At 37.9% G+C, this 23,277-nt stretch overlaps 1 protein-coding gene across 4 annotated transcripts in view; it reads left to right on the forward strand.

Moving 5' to 3' along the window:
• The window catches only part of abcc12 (ATP-binding cassette, sub-family C (CFTR/MRP), member 12), a 32,321-nt gene that overhangs the window by 2,035 nt on the left and 7,009 nt on the right, over positions 1-23,277 (forward strand). The window contains exons 1-17 of one of the 4 annotated variants that reach the window (XM_035417323.1): positions 12,801-13,478; positions 14,075-14,226; positions 15,955-16,101; positions 16,198-16,345; positions 16,519-16,755; positions 17,102-17,275; positions 17,582-17,729; positions 18,913-19,061; positions 19,162-19,269; positions 19,516-19,683; positions 19,902-19,973; positions 20,495-20,619; positions 21,771-21,843; positions 22,076-22,279; positions 22,687-22,821; positions 23,005-23,095; positions 23,196-23,258. In XM_035417323.1, the coding sequence (XP_035273214.1) occupies positions 14,117-14,226; positions 15,955-16,101; positions 16,198-16,345; positions 16,519-16,755; positions 17,102-17,275; positions 17,582-17,729; positions 18,913-19,061; positions 19,162-19,269; positions 19,516-19,683; positions 19,902-19,973; positions 20,495-20,619; positions 21,771-21,843; positions 22,076-22,279; positions 22,687-22,821; positions 23,005-23,095; positions 23,196-23,258 (2,152 nt within the window). In that variant the 5' untranslated portion in view covers positions 12,801-13,478; positions 14,075-14,116. Of the gene's footprint in view, positions 1-12,800; positions 13,479-14,074; positions 14,227-15,954; positions 16,102-16,197; positions 16,346-16,518; positions 16,756-17,101; positions 17,276-17,581; positions 17,730-18,912; positions 19,062-19,161; positions 19,270-19,515; positions 19,684-19,901; positions 19,974-20,494; positions 20,620-21,770; positions 21,844-22,075; positions 22,280-22,686; positions 22,822-23,004; positions 23,096-23,195; positions 23,259-23,277 lie in introns of those variants that run through there. The other 3 variants (XM_035417324.1, XM_035417325.1, XM_035417326.1) reach the window with 3 other exon arrangements.

Below are 23,277 nucleotides of genomic sequence, written 5' to 3' on the forward strand. Positions count from 1 at the left end.
TACATTTTAATTTAAAGAAATGTTGTAAATATTTAATATCTGAATCTCCTACTTCCTTAGTTGCCTTCTGACTGTTACCTGGGCCTCTTATGTCAACTTTGTCTAATTTTGTGTTGGGCAGTGTAAAATTATTTACATTTTACATTTTGTTTTGTCACAATTTTTGATGAACAAGCACCCATAAGAATGTAATGCATGTGAGCAAACCTCTGTGGGTGGCAGAGACAAAAGCTAGCAGTGGATAGTTGGAGCTATAGTTGGCAAGCTTGCTACTGTATGCCACTGTAACGCTAACTAACACACTAATTTTAATTAATAAAAGCTGTCAATAAAGAGAGCAAGAATAGTAATAGCTTATTGTTTATTTTAGCCTTCAAACAACCTGCATTTGTTGTGGACAATCCAAATATATGAAATGGCAAGAAGCTATTTTTTTGTTTTGTCTTGTTTTGTTTAAGATCCAGAAAATACAGTAGTTCAGGAGCTTGGGTCCCACAGAAAGTGCTGAGTGTGTGAGCTCCAGCCCATGGAGACACATCTCAGTGGAAATATTAGGAAATTATTTGGCCATATATTTCTGCACTTCTGTTCCACTTTTTCCAAGCACTGTATTCAGTTCACTGATAAATTGATTCTAGGAGAATTATGCAATGACTGTTCCAACGTCATTGACATCAAACTTTAGGGCAGTGATGATGAAGTATGGAATTGAACAACAGAACCTACAACCAGCCCATTTTTCCCATGGAGCGCAGGAACTGGCACCGTGGACTATGCGTGGCAAATTGTGGTCACTCATTCACTCACGGACAACCTTTGAGGGTGGTTTGGTGGGACGCATGCGCAGGTGGTGCTTCGTTTAGTAGGACGCATGCACAGGTTGTACGGCACAACATTTCTAAGCAGAGCTTTATCTCCTAGCGTTACTTTAGCTAATATGATCGCGTTTCGCCTACTTTAGCTAACCTAGTTAGTGCGTACCGATCGCCTACTTTAGTTTACCTAGTTAGTGCATATGGATGCTATCCTGCACGCATGAGTAGGAGCTAAGGACACACCCTACAACCACCGATACAGATGTATGGACACACGGAGGACAACAAATAAACGTTGCAGAGGTGAGGATGTGCCATAGCTAGCTAGCTATATAGTACGGAGTGCAAAACGGAGCTTTAGAATGTCGCCAACGGTGTATGCGCGTGAGCTCGACAACACATTTCTCATAGAAAAGGTAGTTTGTAGTCTTTTTTTAGTTCATTACAGTGGTACTGTGCTGTTAGCCTTTATTGATCGCCGTACAAGGTTCATGTAAAGTAGCTAACAAAATCTGACAGCGCTAACCCATAAAAATGTACTGTGAATGGTACTTGCTCAATCGAACGGTAAATGTGAAAAACATTCGATTACAGTCAGCGGCACCAAAATTTTCTGTCACAACCTCAATAAACGGCAAAACTCCTAGTAGAAGATTGAATTAAATCTTTTAACGTTAAATATTTTCTGAAACGTTATCGATTCCACTTGGCCACAGTGAGTGAAACTAGGTGATCTGAGCGTAGTTTCTATGTAAATTACGTCAAAAGGATTCATACTTGTTGTTTGCTACCTAAACTTCACAGCACAGTCAGTGCATTTATCAGGATTGTAGCATGAAGTGTCTATTTTCAACCAACTGCCATATTTGAGCACGTAAAATCAACCAAAAAATATAGTTTGCCGAGTTGCGCCATGGGCCTGGACGGTTTCGTGCTTGTTGAGATATAGGCTACAATGCTAATATGTGCATCAAAGCTATAATTGACATCCATGAAAAAAAAATAGGGTTGATCCCATTTGGATAAAAACCATCTAAATAAATACAGCTAAATTATACAAAAAGGTAAATTGGAAGAATTCATGGCAATTGCATAACCAGATATGTAATATTATAGTGGCCCTGTCCAACCCTTCAGGATTAATTTCTTAGAAATAAAGAAAGACAGAAAAATGTTAATATTTAGTCCAATACATTCCCCATAACCACCGCATTACCATACAGCCTCTGTTTAGCTACTGACACTGGGCCAGAGGATGCCTCTGCTGCAGAGCTCTGCCAACCCTCTGGACTGTGTGCAATAAGGTGCTGGGTCACTGATGCCATGCATAGCCCAAGACGGCAGTTCCTGCGCGCCGTGGGAAAAATGCTAGCGCTCCCCCTTGTGCCAATTCCACCATCCACAGAGAGAGCGGTTGAAAAAAAATTGCCGGTAAGGCTGAATGTGCCTGAGAGAAAACGGTAAGACTGAATTCCTGACTTTCAAAGCTCAGTGTATTTAATTAGCCATTCTTAATATCATATGCAAAGTTTATCGTACCTAAGATTCGACTGATTTCCTGAGAGCGTACCAATTAGTAAATTAACCTGTGCAAAACTAGCAGTCATCAATCAGCTAAGCTAATATAGCTAACATGAGTAAACTCGGTAATTAGTCAAATATAAGCCTTTGCTGAGCATAGTTATTGTTTTGATTATTCAAACAATGTCGGCGGTTAACCTATACTTTGACACTTCGTGAAAGTCTTAGTTTGCTAAGTAACATTAGCTGTAGCTACTGAAAGAGATTCTCCTTTTCAGCTAACGCCAGGTACTATCGATAGGTACTGTGATCGAGGGAAAGTCAGGTGACTACATAACTTGGCTAGTTACAGACAGTTCAGCTGGTTTGCTGGTATGCTGCGTGCATTCACAAATAATGGAAGAGTGACCAGTCATAAACTCTGCTATGGATAGAATCCTAAAATTGCACAGACGAAGCGTACGTTTGGCGAGTTGACCTGCGTTACCAAACACTGCGCACGGTACCCAAATATTATTACCTCCCAGTCGCACTCAGTAACGATACTTATACTTATGCAGCGTTCGCCCAAATTTCCTCTGTCGTTATTGAACTTTCTAAATCTTCACTCGTTTTCTCATCCTAAATGACAGGAAATATGATCTAAAACATTTACTGGCTAAATATATTATATTGTAATGTTGATAGAATAATTGCATGATGATGTAGGTTTTTAACTGAAATACTGACCCCTGTTCTCCTTTAATGCTAGTGGTTTTGAAATCGACAGAATTACGTAGGTTATATGTTGTCTTGCATTAATTAATCTAAAACAGCCTTTTGATCCTTAAAATGACTACATATTAGGCCTAGATAGTAATGTGGATGGAACAATGGAATTAGGCTATATATGGCATTTTTTAGTTTTTAACCCACATGCTGACCGTAATAGGTATCTCATTAATTCACGAAAATAAAAGCCATTTATATTAGATTGTGATGTAATTTGTGGAGGGGTCCATTTATTAAACTGGGGCTATTGAACAGAAACAAGGAGAGGCTGTTATCTGCAGATAAATGCTGTTAAGTGCACTAAAACTTTATTTTAAAATTTTCAAGAATGTTCTGTGTTTTTGAGTGCTTAATAAATGTTAATTTAAGTTCAGCAATTTTGTGCCTCTTGAATTTTGATTTTATCAGGTGCAAAAAAATAAATAGCCTAAATAAAATTTATCGGCATTACTGTATATCAGCCATCGGCCGCCCTGCTCTCTGAATATCAGTATCAGCATCGGCCATTAAAAACCCCATATCAGTCGACCACTACCCCCACATCACTGCAGAATAACTGTGAACCTGCTGTGGGGAGGTATGGCTGATGGCTTATTTCTCAGCCTCATATTGGCTTCCTTGACTTTCATTTGCACAAGTTCACAACTCTGGTCCTCATATGAACAAATGCCAATAACAGAGTCCAAAGGCAATCAACACCTAAAATCAGAACTAGATACTAAAATCCCTCTTATATCTGCACTAAGGAAGCAATTGAACACACCTGACTAATCAGAAACACCTGTGACACCATCTGTGCCAAACAATGCCCTGAATGGGGAACTATTTATAAAAAAAAGTGCTGCAATAAAGTGCCAATACTGGCTTTGTAACTCTCTCCACATAGTGTAATTTCAAGAATATTCAAATTTGTCATTCTCAAACAAAATTCAACATCCTAAACATTTAATGTCACAATAATGCTCGCTAGGAGAGTGTTAATTTAGCTATGACCTTAAAAAGATCTGTTGTATTGTAGATTGACCTGAACCAATAATGTATAAAAGGCCAGAATGGATCCTCCCCTGAACATTAAGTAGGCCTATGTATGGGCCTGGTGAAGAGAAGGTGAACCCCCTGCCCCCCCCCCCCCCTTCTCTTTCAACTACTGTAGATAAAATGTGGCCTTTTCTTTTAGTTTTGTAGTAAATTGGAAATTGGCATCTGCGTATTGCATTTGGGTCTGCCCTTCAACATTTCATCCCTGGTGGAACATTCTGCTGTCTGTTGGTTTTTGAATTTTGGCCATGGCACATACTTGGAATTGCCTTTTGGAGAGACAAGCTTTGTTTTGCTTTCTTTAATTCATTTTTTGATTGTAGCAGTCAAGGTGTGATTGTCAAATGCAAGCCATAACTCAAGAATTTGGCACATTACAGCGTGTCCAACGGAATTTCGATAATTTTGTGACACTCTGCTTTGCCACAACTGTAGCACAGCTGTGAAAGAGGCTGGCTTGATAGGAATAATCGAAAGGGGTAATAAACACTAAATCACGTTTTTTGAGTCTAAAGCCGAGTATACCATTTCCGTTTGAATCATCACATTAGTCCTATTGTTAAAAAAACTAAAATCTAATGAAGCACTGCCACCCAAAGGTGAGAAGTTTTTTTTATTTCCTGGGCTACGTCCGAGATGTAGAAGTAGGTAAAAAACCTGCCTTTACGGACGCACGTCACCGGCCCATCTCCACCCCTCTTCTTGATTGATGGGTAACTTTTACATATTCAAACCAATCTAATATGACTATACAAATGACCCTGCTCATTTCAAACCTGCGGTCAGGTTGTGACAGCCTGGACAATGATTTTTTTTCTTTAGATAGGGTGGCAGTGTAGTATAATGGGTAAGGGACTGGTCTTGTAACCTAAAGGTCACCAGTTCAATTCTTAACTGCACTTCCCTTACTTCAAATGCTATTCACCAAGCACATGGAGAGTCAATGGGCTATGTCACATTTTTTTCTACAGTCAATGGCTGCAACCTTAATAATGTATGAATAATTAAACTCAGATGTTTCCCAAGATGTTTTGTCCACAGTTTGTGGACAGTGCAAGTGTACATCATTAGTATTGATAGGTTTGAACAATTCTGTGGCTCAATTTCATTCTGAATACACATTCCCACACTCACACTCTGTAACTGCTTCCCATTGTTAGAGTCAAATGGCCACAAATAGAGTTCAATCACGGTTTGTAAGGATACACAATAGCCACAGATCAAAGGGGTGTCACCGACAGCAGGCCATTTGGGTGCCCCCGGTAAGTCTGGTGCAATGTACATTCCTTCCTGGGAACGTTCACACTAGGCCATCACCATACCTCTCAACAGAATACTTAAACCTTCACTTGTGGCTGTCTCGTTGAGATTCGTACAGAGCGCTTGTCGTGGCACCGTGGCGAGTCTCCCTTTACGCATCGAAATAAAACCTTTTCAATTGGAAAGTGGTCCTCAGTGTGTTACTTCACCTTTCCCTTTGGTTTATCAGTGTTTCATATATATAGTTCAATAACTACTAAAAGTCAACATCGTATGAGATGACACATAGTAGGAGTAGACTCAAATACTGGAAAAGTCAGATAAACCGGTAAAACAAACCAAAATTAAAAATTAGCATGGCATGATCAAAATACATATGCAAAGCTGAATTAATTAAAGAAACAGTTTCGTTCCAATGTCTGTCTTTGTTCATAGCTCAATTTGGATAGGCAATCAATCGCATACAGCGGTAGAGGTACAAGTAAACCTAGTAGTCCAAGACGGAAAGTATGGACCTATCTTTAGTGTTCTGCCCTCGCGTTACAGTAGGCACTTCGGCAGACCATTATCAGTAATAAATGTAGGCTAGTTGCGTCATATAGCCTTTTAGTTTAGGCAGTATGCAGTGCAGTTTCAGCTAGATTCATTTAATGCCACAACGTGCAATATAGGGACACTGTTCGTATTGCAGTTGTATTGCATGCTTAATTAGGTAGAACTTAGGCCTAGTTTTCATTTTGTATCTTTAAAAATTATTTACTTGTAATGATTTACTCTTTCATTTGGAATGCCATTTGGTTATTGCCTTGGACTTTGATTATTTAATTAATATTAAATTAGATATTTTATTTTTTAACATTTTATGAGAAGTAGGCTAATCACAAATGCAATTTGGAATTCCAGGAATGTTCTTTCACTTGTATATGTAAGTATCTATTTCTAATATTATGCTATTAAACCTATTTGCTATTAGTCTCCTTGTGACAACATCATCTTTGGGCTTTTGGAATCTGAATGTTATTTTTCATGGATTAGGATTATATACATCTTCTGGCCAAGTTAAGTGTAAGTTAGAGTAAATTAGAAATATTAGGAAATTATTTGGCCATATAGTTGTGCACTTCTGTTCCACTTTTTCCAAGCACTGTATTCAGTTTACTGATAAATTGATTCTAGGAGAATTATGCAATGACTGTTCCAACATCATTGAAAACAAACTTTAGGAAGTGATGATAAAGTATGCAATTGAACAACAGAACCTACAACCAGCCGATTTTTCCCACGGAGCACAGGAACTGGCGCCGTGGGCTATGCGTGGCAAATTGTGGTCACTCACTCACGGACAACCTTTGAGGGAGGCTTGGTGGGACGCATGCGCAGGTGGTGCTTTGTTTAGTAGGATGCATGCACAGGTTGTACGGCACAACATTTTAAGCAGAGCTTTATCGCCTAACGCTACTTTAGCTAACATGTTCGCGTTTTGCCTACTTTAACTAACCTAGTAAGCGCGTATGGATCGCCTACTTTAGTTAACCTAGTTAGCGCATACGGATGCTATCCTGCACGCATGAGTAGGAGCTAAGGACACACAGCTACAACCAATGATACAGATGTATGGACACACGGGGGACAACAAATAATGTTACAGAGGTGAGGACGTGCCATAGCTAGCTAGCTATATAGTATGGAGGGCAAAACGGAGCTTTAGAATGTCGCCAGCGGTGTATGCGCGTGAGCTCGACATTTCTCATAGAAAAGGTAGTTTGTAGTCTTTTTTTATTTCATTACAGTGGTGGTACAAGTGACAAGAAGTGGTACTGTGCTGTTAGCCTTTATTGATCGACCTACAAGGTTCATGTAAAGTAGCCAGCACAATCTGACAGCACTAACCCATAAAAGTGTACTGTGAATGGTACTTGCTCAATTGAACGGTAAATGTGAAAAACATTTGATTACAGTCAGTGATTTGAAACGTTATCGCTTCCACTTGGCCACAGTGAGTGAAACTAGGTTATCTGAGCGTAGTTTCTATGTAAATTACATCAAAAGGATTCAGCCTTGTTGTTTGCTACCTAAACTTCACAGCACATTGCCATTATCAGGATTGTAGCGTGAAGTGTCTATTTTCAACCAACTGCCATATATGAGTGTAAAATCAACCAAAAAATATAGTTCGCCAAGTTACGCCGTGGGTATGGACAGTTTCGTGCTTGTTGTGATATACAATGCTAATATGTGCATCAAAGCTATAATTGACATTCATGAAAAAAAGAAAGGGTTGATCCCATTTGGATAAAAACCATCTAAATAAAGACAGCTAAATTATACAAAAAGGTAAATTGGAAGAATTCATGGCAATTGCATAACCATATATGTAATATTATAGTGGCCCTGTCCAACCCTTCAGGATTAATTTCTTAGAAATAAAGAAAGACAGAAAAATGTTAATATTTAGTCCAATACATTCCCCATAACCACCGCATTACCATACAGCCTCTGTTTAGCTACTGACACTGGGCCAGAGGATGCCTCTGCTGCAGAGCTCTGCCAACCCTCTGGACTGTGTGCAATAAGGTGCTGGATCACTGGTGCAGCCATTTGGAATATTCTGGTGAACTGAATACTGTGGCCTTATGTTTGGAATGTATTGGAAAATGTTATACATTGACCAGACATTTGAGTGTGCCAGTGAACACAGGACACATTTGAGCACCAACTGGTTGTAATAACTCCATATTAATGGTCGACTGGTAGATAGGCTGGCCTATTAATTGAGCTGATATCTGGGATTTTGAAATCACTGCTATCGCCGATGACAGCGCCCACGTGACCAATTAGTTTACCAACAAGCACGTAACCGTTGACCGACGGCGCATCTCAGTTCCGCAGACACAGATTTTAGCTGGCACCACCTGCTCATGCGCCCACAAAACGTCCCTAAAAGGTCGTCCGTGAGTGAGTGAGTGACCACAATGTGCCATGCATAGCCCAAGGCGGCAGTTCCTGCGCGCCGTGAGGAAAATCCTAGCGCTCCCCCTTCTGCCAATTCCACCATCCGCAGAGAGAGCGGTTGAAAAAAATTGCCGGTAACGCTGAATGTGCCTGAGAGAAAACGGTAAGACTGAATTCCTGACTTTCAAAGCTCAGTGTATTCAATTGGCCATTCTTAATATCATATGCAAAGTTTATCGTATCTAAGATTGATTGATTTCCTGAGACCGTACCAATTAGCAATTTAGCCCTTCACCACACCTCTCAACAGAATACTTAAACCTTCACTTGTAGCTGTCTCGTTGAGATTCGTACGGAGCGCTTGTCGTGGCACCGTGGCGAGTCTCCCTTTGCGCATCGAAATAAAACCTTTTCAATTGGAAAGTGGTCCTCAGTGTGTTACTTCACCTTTCCCTTTAGTTTATCAGTGTTTCATATATACATACATATACGCATAGTAGGAGGAGACTCAAATACTGGAACAACCGGTAAAACAAACCAAAAAATTTGTATGGCATGGTCAAAATGCATATGTGCAAAGCTGAATTCAACGAACAGTTTTGTTCCAATGTCTGTCTTTGTTCATAGCTCAATTTGGAAAGGCAATCAATCCCATACAGCGGTAGAGGTACAAGTAAACCTAGTAGTTCAAGACGGAAAGTATGGACCTATCTTTAGTGTTCTGCCCTCGCGTTACAGTAGGCACTTCGCCAGGCCATTATCAGTAATAAATTTAGTTGCGTCATATAGCCTTTTAGTTTAGGCAGTATGCAGTGCAGTTTCGGCTAGTTTAATTTAATTCCACGACGTGCAATATAGGGACACTGTTCGTGTCGCAGTTGTATTGCATCGCTTAATTAGGTAGAACTTTAATTTTGTATCTTTAAAAATTATTTACTTGTAATGATTGACTCTTTCATTTGGAATGCCATTTGGTTATTGCCTTGGACTTTGATTATTTAATTAATATTAAATTAGATATTTTATTTTTTAATATTTTATGAGAAGTAGGCTAATCACAAGTGCAATTTAGAATTCCAGGAATGTTCTTTCACTTGTATATGTAAGTATCTATTTCTAATATGATGCTATTAAACCTATTTGCTATTAGTCTCCTTGTGACAACATCATGTCATTCCTTGGGGTTTTGGAATCTGAATGTTATTTTTCAGGGGGGGTACTTGACATATCTCACTTAGGGCCTGTTATTTTGGTTAGCGTATATTGAAGTTGAAATACAAGTGTCAAATATATTTTATGTATCTAATGATTTTATTTATTTCTGTCTGTAATAACAGCAGTGTATTTGTATGGATTACTATCCATGGTGTTTCATCTTTGTTATGAATTGTGCCCCGTTAGAATTTACTTGGTTGTTACAACTGTTGGCCCAGGCTCTGTGGGACAGGAATGTGACCCTGCAACCTTAGGGACAGGCCTAGGGTAAAATTGCTCAAATTTCTTCAGATGATGGTAGATAACTAACCAACGCACGGACGATGGTAGATAACTAACCAACGCACAGGCTCGGGGGTCATTTTTGGGGTGTTACAGTGCTCCAAATCGGCAGTGTGGTTTAAACCTTTTTTTTTCAGCTAAGGTTTGCTTTCAGTTTTCAGTCTTAAGAGCACATTTAGAACATGAACATTTACTGACTGCCTTTTTTTTTAAAAGATAAAATTACATTGAGTAAAATTCTTACAGTATTTTTCCTGCCACTCACTGAGGGGACACTGAAAAGAACCTGCATTGTGTTTTCTTCTGTGTTCATTAACTTACTACACATTTGTGGTAAGTTCAAGTTTTTTCAAGTTTTCCTTGTGATTTTCCTTGCAAACTACATAGTTTCAGTTGGATAAGTTGTATCTGTATGGCTTCACATTCAGTATGCTAAAATGTTGATTTTAAAAAAATGACATTACAATAATACTATGTTCTTTTGGTGAACTGAACTGAACTGTGCAAACTGTGTATACTCTGTTTCACTCATTTGGTTTCATGGTGTTTTGCCAAATTTCCAGAAGGGGGTGATCAGGGATTAAAGCTATAGTTCATTTTATGGAGTTTTTATGTTTTCCGCAATGTTTGAGCAATTTTTTCCAGCAACGTTTACAATTCCTGTCAGTTTGTTTTTTGGAACTTTTTTATTGCCATTCCACATTTGACATTTGTCGAAGGACAGAATTCTTTCCACAGGACTCCTATAGACCCTTTTCTAGGATATGAAGGCCAACTCCAAACATGCTGGCTAGCTTTTAGAAGTACGGTCAGTGGTCTCAGTAAAACTTGGTGATTAAGTTGGTCCCCAGTTCTTTAAGACATTCCGGAATCTCTGCCTGTTTGTTATTGAAGGACACAGGCCGCACATTGGCCAGATTATTGGTTTATCTTTTTTTTAATAAGCTTGGTGGTTTTGGTGAAATCCGTTTTCCAGCACGCTGTTTCCAGCAATTCTGGGAGGAATAACCTGATGAAATTAGATTTATCACACAAAGAACGGTCACTTGAAAGTAGCCCAATAGAAACCTTACCTTTGGAATATTTGTATTACTTTACAGAAGTGTTAGCATGTATGGGAAATAATAAAACTCAGAAGATGCACCCTTGAGGTGTCACAAGTTCTCAGGAAGGGATCCAAATACAAGGCAAACTTATTAGATTGTGGTAAGTGAAATAACAAAAGTCTTTACTTGAACAACTAGGAACCAGGACCAAAACAACAAACATTAGGGAACAACTAGGAACAAAGCTAGAGAAAAGGACTCTACAGGCTGACAGAATGTGAAAACAAAGACCAAGCAAAGTGTAACCAAGGTTGAGGAACTTAAATGCATAGAAAACAAGTGAACAGAGTAAACTAATGGGATATGGGTGCAAGCAATAATTAAAACAATGATACAATAATGACAATGAATGACAATGACAATGAACCAGAAAAAAAAAAAAAAAAATGAGGAAACCTGGCGGCCTCTGGTGGTCAGAAACAGTCACTGCATATTAAGGAGCACAGACATTTAAAGCAAGTTCATTTGAAAAGTTTACATTTATAATTTACAGCTAACTTTAAATACCACAGCAGCTTAATTGTGCTTTCGACCTATTAGTCTCTAATTGCATGATTAGTCCCATGACTAATCCCATGTTGCTTTCCAAATGATCACTGAATTTGGCATGCCATCATCATCATGGTTGTCTGGAAGATATTAGTGAAGTTGAGGTTGACAGCCCAGATAGTCACTTGATTGATATTTTCTCTGGGCCCTAGTCAGCAGGATTGCCAGACATAGAGGTTTTGACAAAAAGGAAAAAAGTTTCAGAGTGAAATGTATGTTCAACTGACTTTGGAGGATTTGGTAAATACTACATGTTCCCTGGCAGCGCTGCTAATGACAAACATGTAAAACTGTGTGTAGAGTCAGCAAAAAGTATTATGCAACAAGGGTGCTGAACTGTCAGAGGCAGACCATTTTATACATTTACAGCCCCTGCAGGCAAGATATGCGGTGGCATTCCACTGGACAGCTAAGTGCAAATACCCCCCCACCTGATTGATCCCCACCGCGACACCTTCTGTGCTGTCATACCTTCTCTGTTACCCCCTCTGTTTTGTTACCCTCCCTGTCTGAACAAAGCAAAAACAAATAAGGGTGGGCCTATCCAGTCTTCTTTATTCAAAAAATACATAGCTGGCCTGTGAAACACACAGAGATATATTGTGTTCAATGGCTTTAGTTCTCACAGAGTACAGCCTGGGTGCTTTCCTCTTTTATATTCCCTGTTAAGCTTTCAGTCTATTCCTTGTTGTACTCACTGTATTATACTGTTTTATAACCTCAATTATTATGGTTGTAAAAGTATATGATGCATACAGGAGACCTGACTCAGGAAAGAAACGCTAGTCACCCTTTGTAAGTAAAAGGTAAAGCCCCGTCATTCCGTGAACTCTGGCATGGCTTGGCTGCACTATGTAATATGTAAACGTTTGACATCTTGTGTTGTATTACCCTTGAAGACAGTTTACTGGTTGACTCATAATGCGGAAGCAGTTTGTGTATTTTGGTACATACATATATGTATATAATACATATAATACATACGTATTTTGGTACAAATATATATATTTGATGTTCAAATTTGTCAAAACGGGGATACTTATATCCCTGTCCAGAGGCCTCCCTGTGCGCTGATTTTTGTTCCCACCTCAATTGTAACCCTTGAATTGTGTGGGATGGTTCATTTTTAATGAGGTGTGCTTAAGGACATCATGTCAGAAATGACATGCATGAAGAATAAGTGTTTCATACTGGTATTCCTGGAGATTTAAGCATTCAGATAAACCCAAGCTATTAAAGTTTCTGTAATGTACTAGGCTATATGGAAAATAATTTCTTTAGAAATATATTTAGTAAAATCAAATCTTTTGTTTAGTAGTAGAAGGACTTTGTTCCCAAATCTGTGTTTGGAAAGCCTTGTTTTCAACAAACTTAATTGATCCAGAGATCAGTTATAACAAAAACCAGCATGCACAGAGAGACTCCAGGACTGTACTTCAGAAGCGGATCCTAAACTGAAGCATATTTCGATTGTCTAATTTAATGGACTGTATAAGTAGAGTACTTATGTCATAACATATACATTCCAAATTCAAGGTCCCACTGAGAATATGCTTACTGAGAGTTGTGTCCACAAAAGAGTGCAAAGAAATTGAAGACAAATGTCACCTTCAGCAAGTCTATTTTGAATCTTTCACAAATCTGACAACTTGTTAGTTTTGAATTAGAGTGATGGCTATTTAGTCAAAGACAAGCACACATTGCACCTTTTCAGCTGGGTAAACTAGTTAAATGTTGACAATATGATCTGTAGAAATAGTAGAATAGGTGAGTGTGGAAACCTCTGTACAAGGTTGTGAGAGAGCTGAAACCTCTGTACAAATTAACCTTTGAGCCTCATAAAATGGAGGGATATATAATCAGCTGAATGGGACATTTGCCATTGCTGCTTGTTTCTGGATATAAGCATTGACAGGTTAGTTTCAATGCATCATTGCTGTCAGCTCTTTCACACTTGTAATACAGAAAGGTAAGGCTGAATCTTCATGTTTAAACCAAGATTTAAACCATGTTTTTCAATTTTCCTGAATAAGCTAAAACCTTTTCTGTAGAAGAGACAACATGGCAATCTAATTTGCCTGCTTGATTTTTTAGTTTCTACAGTGATATCATCAGTCTGGTATAGAATGTTGTTGAATGTTTAATGTTGAATGTAATATGAATATAGTTGAGTGTAGCAATAAGTGTAACAACTGTGCAGTGCGTTTCCCATTACCTCAGTGTGAAGTCTTCAGGAATGAGGTTTTTGATGCTTACATAGCTATAAATTGTTTCATTTTGAATAATTCAAACAGACAAAAATACTGTCTGTGACTGTTTTGTGGTTCTTTGTTTCTTCAGAAAAATTTACTTGAGAAAAACTTAATTCAATGTATCAGTCACAGCAGTTCAAAGTTGCGCATCATAATAATTCAGCCTTAATAATTTGCCTGTTCATTTAGACAGAGCAAAAATATAAAATATCATCTAATTTTTTTTTGTAAATATTGCAAATTGTACTCTTGATACTGTATTTCCCACCATAAGAAAAAGAATGGTGTTTCCCATGATATTTCCTACTGTAAGAAAAAGAAAACCAAGGGCAGCTAGTGGACAGCCAGCACAACCATGGACTTTTCTCCAGAAGCCCTTCCGTCTTTGGATCCACCGGAGGACAGTCACCACAGGAAGTACCATGCCAGCTACCAGACCATGATTCCTTTCCGTTTTTCCTCAGGGTTTGTGAAAATATACTTACAATTCATCAATTTGAAAGTTTGTTTCAGCTGTGATTTCCATTAACATGGGTGTTTCAATTCACTAAAATGCTATGGGCTCTACACTATACGTGTGCAGCATGTAATCAAGTAAAATGTGTGAATGCCATGGGTGAAAAATGAAACTAATTTCACACTGCAGAAAAAGAAAAAACACTTAAGAAGTGAAGGTGTATAAAATGAGAAGTACTACTAATGTAATTTATATGCTCAAGTGGCCCTGTGATTGTACACATTGCCATTGGTAAGACCAAACGGTAGTTTATAATTAATATAAAGTCACTGAAAGTACCCATTTGTGATAATTAAAATCAGCATAAAAATTCATTAAATTATAATGATAAAAAAATAGCATAAAAATTCATAAAAATTTTAATAGTTGATTTTGAAAATAGATTAGCCAGGGGTTTTTTTTTTTTTTCCAGAGGTCAGAGACTGCCAAAACTAGTCAAAACATTGTGCATTATTATTTAGTTTAAGTCAGCCACACAACTTGAAATCAAAATTCAATCAAAATCTATGCATAATGCAGTACTACAGAATAGTATAATAACAGTATGACAGGGTAACCTAAACTTGTAAAATGTGAATGCATTAATGTATATATGACATACATGCTTGTGTAAAAATAATAATTTGTGAATATGCTATTTTGAGTAAATACACTATATTACCAAAATATCTGGACACCCCTTAGTCTGAGGCTGTTTTTCATAGTTTGGGCTAGGCTCCTTTAGTTCCAATGAAGGCAAATCTTAATGCTACAGCAAAGTCACATTCTAGACGATTCTTTGCTTACCAACAGTTTAGGATCCCATCCAACACCCTTTGAGATAAATGTGAAAGCCCAAATAGTGCCAGACCTCACTAATGCTCTTCTGGCTGAATGGAAGCAATGCTCCAACATCTAGTATAAAGCCTCCCTAGGAGAGTGGAGGTTGTTATAGCAGCAATGGGTGGACCAACTCCATATTAATGCCCATAATTTTAGGTGAGATGTTGCATGTCAGGTGTCCATATACTTTTGGCCATGTAGTGTTAGTGAATAGTGAATAAAATGTTGACTGAATATATTTTAAATTGTTCCTGAATTATCACATTTTACTGTAATGTAAACACTACTGTGTCATACATTGCATTGTTACATGACACAAAATGCAATAATATTTTATAGCTTGTAAAACATATTTCATAGCTTGTAAAACAAAGCTGGCTCAGAGCAGTGCTTTGCTGTTTGTCATTTCCCGATACAATCGTGCAAATTGCCTGTACTAATTTGTGGGCTGCTGTATGTTATACCTATTACTATTAATGATTAAACATTCCTCAGTATGCATTAACCCAAAATGCTGAGCCAATGCCATATTCCCAGTTCTGCCATGGAGACTACGTTTTAAAATGTGGAATACATCCACGGATGTTGGGTAAAACGGCAGCAGTGTGTTTGCAGTGTTTTTGTTAACAATTCCTTTCTGCTCATTCTGACCCTTGCTTGTCCTCCGGCCTCTTAATCGTGACTGTATTCATAAAGAATTTGTTATTTGTGTATTGCAACCATGGACTGTAGAGGGAGAAAAAGCTTGCAACCTATGTAAAGTGCTGCACATCTGATGAGGCACTCTTTATAAAATGTGTTTGCCATCTCAAATATTCCACTGTGGCCTCACAGATGATTTTGTTGTATTCAAGGTTGCACCCTGTGGATGATGCTGGGTTCTTTTCCTTCATATCCTTCTCATGGATGACTCCCATGATGTGGAAATTGTTCAAAGGAAGGCTTGATATGAATTCCCTGTTTTTGTCACCTCATGACAGTGCCGATACAAATGGGAAAAGGTTACACTTTTTTTTTTTTAAGTTTTCAGTATTGTGAGAACATTTGCATGTTTACAGAACTGTAATATTTAGTACTTTTCTTTTGTTACTTCCCAGGTTTCAGAGGCTTTGGGGGGAAGAGGTAGCCAAAAAGGGCCTGGAAAAAGCCTCTTTGGAGCGAGTGGTCATGCGCTTTCAAAGAACAAGGATAATAATGGCATCTATCGCTGCTATCTTGATCGCCATTGCAGTTTTTGTAGGGCCGGTATGTCTCCATTTTCCATTTAAAACATTTTAACATTCAATGAACACATATAACTCAAATATGCTTTATCTGCAATAACTGTATGTACACAGGACCTTTGCAAAATTTGAGTTAAAACAGTGCTGATTCATGAAATAGGAAGGAACTCTAATTTTACCTCCTCTCATTTACAGGCTATTCTGGTTCACAAACTTCTTACCTACATAGAAAGTGTTTCGAAGCCTAGCCTCGCGTATGGCATTGGCCTTTCTGTTGCCCTTTTCATTACGGAATTCTGCAAAGCCATCTTCATTTCACTGTTATGGGCAATTAATTTACGAACAGGCGTCAGAGTCAAGAATGCTTTTTCAATGCTAGCATTTCAGAAGATCATTTCTCTCAGGTCACTCAACAGCATCTCTGTGGGAGAGGTAGGTAATTTACTGTATTTAGCATGCAATCGGAACAAACACAAGCCCTGCTGATTCACTGCGCATTTGTAGTTTCCCTTTAAATGTGAGAATAGTGGCATTGTTCCATACCTAGTTTACCTTAAACTGAATAACAGAAAGTAAGTATGAGATGTTAATAATCAGGTTATTTTAGCTGAATTATTCTTATGTGCACTTAATATTACTGCAACCGATGCAAGAAATTCAATCTTTTCTAAGGCAGTTTAGTTATTTCATAACTTGGAAGCACTAACAACCATACAACAATCAGACTGTTTTGACTGAGATAATAAAATAAAAAATAAGGGTCTGTCTTGTTCTGCAGGTAATAAATGTGCTGACCAGTGATGGGTATCGGATGTTTGAGGCCGTTGTATTTGGAACCTTCCTCGTCTGTATGCCTGCCCTGTTGATCATGTGCATTGCATATTCCTGCTACATTCTGGGATACACGGCGCTCATTGGTGTCTTCGTCTATCTCGTTTTCATTCCTATACAGGTGTGACTCTTTGATACTCTTTTTAATATACCCCTTTCTAAAGAATAACACAAAAAAATGTATTTAATTTTCAGAACTATTTAATCTCACGGTTGTGTATAATATCATGATCTTGATCATTTCCTCCACAAAATAAAGTGCATACTTTGTGCTGCAATTATGCTGAAAGTGCATTTTCATTCATTTGCATTATATTAGTTTTTTTTATATTACTTAGTTTTTCTATGCATCTACAAAATTAAGCAACTTTTGTAATAGTTCTGGATTTCTCTTGTCAGTCTAATGATCCTTTCTTTTCTCTTCAAGTTTGCAATGGCTCGATTGATTGGTGTGTTCAGGAAGAAAGCTATATCTGTAACAGACATTCGTGTTCGTACCATGAATGAGGTTCTTTCCTGCATCAAGCTTATCAAAATGTATGCTTGGGAAACTTCATTTGAGAAGAAAATCACTGGTATGTGGTGTGGGTCTTTTACCTTTCCTTCTATTTTGAACAAAATCACAGCCATAAAGCAACTGGCTGAAATTAAGTAGCAAATTTACAAACAGGACTTCAGAGCTTCCAGTCAAGTCTACTTAAAACTACAAAAACAACAAGATAATTGAGCGGTCTCTTAAAATATGTACAGTATTTGCAGTAGTATGGTTATTTGTTGGTTATGAGTTAAACCCCTCCTAACATCTTGTTCTTGGATCCACAGCACGTGTAATTTGTCATTACTTAAAGGAGCACCTCACCTTCATTAATTTTGATTTTCAAAGAAACTCGAATTTTACCGCGGCAGAATACTGGTGGCAAATTACGTAGCCAGATAATATTATTATAATATTATTATTGAGACCAAGTGGCAGTTGACCATGTACTAATCCACCACAGCAAAATGGTCATTTTTGGCAATTTACCCCATGAGGCCAGGCCCCAAATATATATATATATATATATATATACACACACACACACACACATACTCACCGGCCACTTTATTAGCACCTTGCTAGTACCGGGTTGTCTTCTGTTGCTGTAGCCCATCTGCTTCAAGGTTCGACGTGTTGTGCATTCAGAGATGCTCTTCTGCTTACCTCAGTTGTTACGAGTGGTTATTTGAGTTACTGTTGCCTTTCTATCAGCTTGAACCAGTCTGGCCTTTCTGCTCTGACCTCTGCCATCATCAAGGCATTTTCGCCCAAAGAACTGCCGCTCACTGGATATTTTCTCTTTTTCGGACCATTCTCTGTAAACCCTAGAGATGGTTGTGCGTGAAAATCCCAGTAGATCAGCAGTTTCTGAAATACTCAAACCAGCCCGTCTGGCACCAACAACCATGCCACGTTCAAAGTCACTTAAATCACCTTTCTTCCCCATTCTGATGCTTGGTTTGAACTTCAGCAGATTGTCTTGACCATGTCTACATGCCTAAATGCATTGATTTGCTGCCATGTGATTAGCTGATTAGATATTTGCGTTAATGAGCAGTTGAACAGGTGTACCTAATAAAGTGGCCGGTGAGTGTATATATATATATATATATATATATATTTATATTACCACCTACCATTCTTATGTACTCGTTTGTGTTTTTGATTTAAAAACTTTATTGATATGTATAGTATCATTGGCTTGTTCTTGTTTTTCCCAGATGTAAGGAAACACGAGAAACGACTTTTGGAATTCGCTGGCTACGTTCAGAGTGTGAACTCTTCTATAACAACCGTCATCCCTACTGTTGCTACAATACTCACATTTGTCGCCCACACATCACTGAAGCTTCCCCTGAGTTCTTCACTTGTGAGTGAATTGCCTATCTTTTGTGAATGTGTCTTTACTCATTGGAAAGATGCCATCACTTCAGCAGAGTACAATTCATGACGTCTCTTGTCTTTTTCAGGCCTTCACCACCATTGCTATTTTCAATTCCATGAGATTCTCTTTGGGCCTCCTTCCATTTTCTGTCAAAGGCATAGCTGAAGCAAGAGTGGCTTTAGCTCGGTTGAAGGTGGGAATAATGTTCTTACACTTACAGTATGTGGAATATTTTCATTAAGCTTACAATTATTTGTTCAGAAAATATCTCATTTGGATTTTGAGATATTAAATGACAATTTTTTAATGAAATTTTAGATAAGGTATGAGAAGCAAATGTAACCATGTTTGAGTGCAAACAAGACAATATCTTATCATTATGTATGTTTACATGCACATGTGTACTAAAATTAACTGTATTTATTTTTTTATTTTAAAGAAAATCCTCCTCATTGAGAATCCAGAGAAATACTTGACTCTGCAGCCAGGATCAGCCAATGCTCTCGCTATGGAAGAAGCCTCTTTCTCCTGGGACAAGCCTGAAAGCAGCTCAGACAAGCCAGACGGCAGTTTAGCACTTAAAAACATCTCTTTTAATCTGAAGAAGGTACATGTTTTAATGCTTTTGGCATGGAAATGCCCTTACGTACATTTAATTTTCTAGGAAAATGCCAATGGATCAGTATGCAGGCCTGTCATAATGAACCATGGTGTTCTCACCTACGAGATCAGCATGTGCAAAAGCTGATCGATGTGAAGAGTTAATTTCTTATGTTTTGCATTCAATCATGTTAAAAAACTAAAATGTCCTCTTTCGTATTTTAGGGAAGTCTACTTGGAATTTGTGGGAATGTGGGGAGTGGAAAAACATCGTTAATATCTAGTATTCTAGAGCAAGTAAGTTCAGAATAATGGTGTTTTACATTGGTTTACAGACATTTCAAATAACATTCAGATCAAAGCATGCAGTGCCATTGTCAATGTGTCATTTAAATTTGCTCAGCTCTGTCAGGCTGTATTGTGGTCACTCAGCCTGTCTAAAAATGCTAGCTATTACATATTTAACTAATATTTTCAGATAGTACAGAAACAACCATTAATTTTTCTGAAAGTACTTATTTGATGATTTGAGCTCTCCATTGATGAAGTGATCTATACAAAACTGAACTAAAGAACTAAAATAAGTGCATAATAAATAGTTTTTACTTGATCCATCTAATTCTCTTATTTACAGGTTGCATTTTAAACCCCTCCATAATCTTTCTCTTGATTTTGTGAGAATGAAATACATTTCAAAAATTAAGTTCAAAATTAAGAGTGTGTGTCAAGAAACAAGGCAGAGAAAATGAATTGCTCTGATTAGCGATCAGTTAAGATCTAAGATGCTATTCTCTCTGTGAATTTAACACTCTCACTAGATGTACCTGCAGCATGGACGTGTGATAGCTGATGGATCATTTGCCTATGTGTCCCAGCAAGCTTGGATATTTCATGGATCTGTGCGCGATAACATTCTCATGGGAGAGATGTTTGATGAATCCAGGTAATGCTAAATTGAGAAGAGGTTTGAACCACATTAGCTAGAAAGTGGCTGAATAACAGTTACATTTTATCTATATCTTAAACAAATCTGGCTAGTTTTTATTTAATAATTAGAACTATAACATTTCAGTAAAGCCATTGATGTTAACATCAATGTTAACTGTTGCATTACTGCTTGGATTAATTCTTAACATGATGTTAGAATTTGGGTGGCCTCATCACAATAGTACTCCCCACTGTGCTTTTCAGCATACGTTTGCTGTTATATTTGTAATATTAAAATGCAAAACTGACCTGGGCTCTTCTGAACGTGTACATCCTTAAAAGAAGACGCTGGGTTACTGGGTGGCTGTTAAATGGCTTTAATATTATTGCCGTATTAGTGCATGATCTTAAGTGACCCAGACAGTTTATGTACAATGAAGGATATTTTGGATACATGCAGAAGATTCTGATCACTTGCAAGAAAAAAACACTACAATTAACTCCACAGCTGCCAGTTCAAATATGTTGTTTCTAGAGGCTGTACATATGAACAGATACATTTTATAGTGTTTATTCACAATTATAGGCAAAAACATCAGTTTTCATATTGTGGCATAAACTATGATTTAGGATAGTTTCGTGAATGACAATGTACAATCTCTGAAGGCGTAACATCACTGTACAAGCTGCTGTGGAGTCACTTTAAGTGCAGACTGTTTCCGTGGCGACTGTGGCTGGCAGTCCAGCAGAGCGTAATTTGCTCAAGCTTCACCCAGGGATGGTAGGCTTTCTGTCAGCTGGGTATGACAATGGTTCATTGCGCACCAGCGACCCTCGCTGGTTGATTGGGCTCTGACAAGTTTATCTTTAGTGCTGTACATGAAATATCTTCCTCCAACTCAAGTCTGGTCAAAATTGACTTGCTGTGGTGTGATAAGAAGTGGCTCTAATGAACAATGAAGCTAGCAATGAGCGTTGCAGCACAAGCTTGATCGACCATTTCGTATTGGGGAGAAAAATGGGAAAAGGCATAAAACGAGGTCCTTAAAATTTGCTAGAAGTGCTGAAACACAACTGCAGAATGTTTACCATTTCCATTTTGGCAACATATCACTTATCCTAATTTAGTATGTTGTGATTCATTTGAACATGTTTGCAATTTCACAGGTATAACAGAGTTCTTCAAGCTTGCTGTCTTAAGCCCGACTTGGCAATTTTTCCCTACGGCGACATGACTGAGGTTTGCATTTTCTTTTGTGAAGATACATTAAGAGCATATTTCCAAAGAACGAAGAATGTTCATTATTTCCATTTTCTTGCTTTGCGGAACCATTTATTTGTGTATTGCATTGTATACAGGAGTAAAACGGCATAGATACCCAAAAAGATATGCACAGTAGCGAAATGTCAGTTTAAATGACACTAAATTAGAACATTCTGTAATTGTATTTATTTATTGTTTTGATCTGAAGATTGGTGAAAGAGGCTTGAACCTGTCTGGTGGACAAAAGCAGAGAATTAGCCTAGCCAGAGCTGTGTACTCCAACAAAGATATCCTTCTCCTGGATGACCCTCTCTCTGCCGTTGATGCCCATGTGGGGAAACACATCTTTGAGGAGTGCATCAAGAAAGAGCTCACAGGAAAGTCTGTGATTCTGGTGACCCATCAACTGCAGGTACAAGACACATTACCGCACATCCTAGTTCAGCGCACGTAGCCGCATAGACTTTAAAGGCTGCATTGTCTGCTTCTTACTATTACATGTTTGCTAGCTTTCAGCTATTGGAAGTATATAAAACTTGCGTTCTTGGTTACTGTAGCTGCTAAATGTTCGCTTCAGAATCAGTGACTGTCAGTCAGAGCACTTATTCCAGAGAAATATTCTAACTAATCAAGGAATTCCAAATAAAGTGCAAGTCTAGTATACTTGGCTATGAGCACATGGCAGGAATGAATGTTTTTCATACTAATTAGCTCGTTTATTTCAGTATGTTTTCGTCAATAGCACTGTATATTACAGTATATTATCCCACAAACATTTATGCTGTAATCTTAAGTCTAATCATTTCACAATTTTCCCAGTATCTAGAGTTCTGTGATGATGTTATGCTACTTGAAAGTGGTGAAATCAAAGAGATGGGAACACATTGTGCTTTAATGGAATCCAAAGGTCGATATGCACAGCTTATAAATAATTTCCATTTGGAACATTCAAAAGTAAGTAGTTTTTCCTATTTCCTGTTTTAACTGTTCCTAATTTAATTCATTTTCACAATCCCAATACACAAAGAGGATGTTTTGGGATCATTAAAGCATTATTTGGATAATTATGATATATCCTGTGAATGGTATGCGTGATAGTGCTGTATACCTATTCACGTGTGTTTCTTGCTTTTGAAGGAATCTGATGAGGAAGATTCCCCAATAGAAACAATAGAGTCTAAAGAACAAACGGGAAATGGAAATAGCATTGGAGGAATACAAAATCCAGGTCAGGAATATTACATTCACACATTTATATGATGATATTGTATATAAAGTCTATGTTTTAAAATAATAATAATAATAATATGTTGACACACTTTCTGTAGCATTCGATTTGTCAGATGAGGTGGATGAACCAAAAAAGGAATTAAGTGTAAACGGCATTATAGGTAAATCTCATTCATCAAT

The sequence above is a fragment of the Anguilla anguilla genome, chromosome 5 (assembly GCF_013347855.1).
Source record: "Anguilla anguilla isolate fAngAng1 chromosome 5, fAngAng1.pri, whole genome shotgun sequence".
Taxonomy (NCBI): domain Eukaryota; kingdom Metazoa; phylum Chordata; class Actinopteri; order Anguilliformes; family Anguillidae; genus Anguilla; species Anguilla anguilla.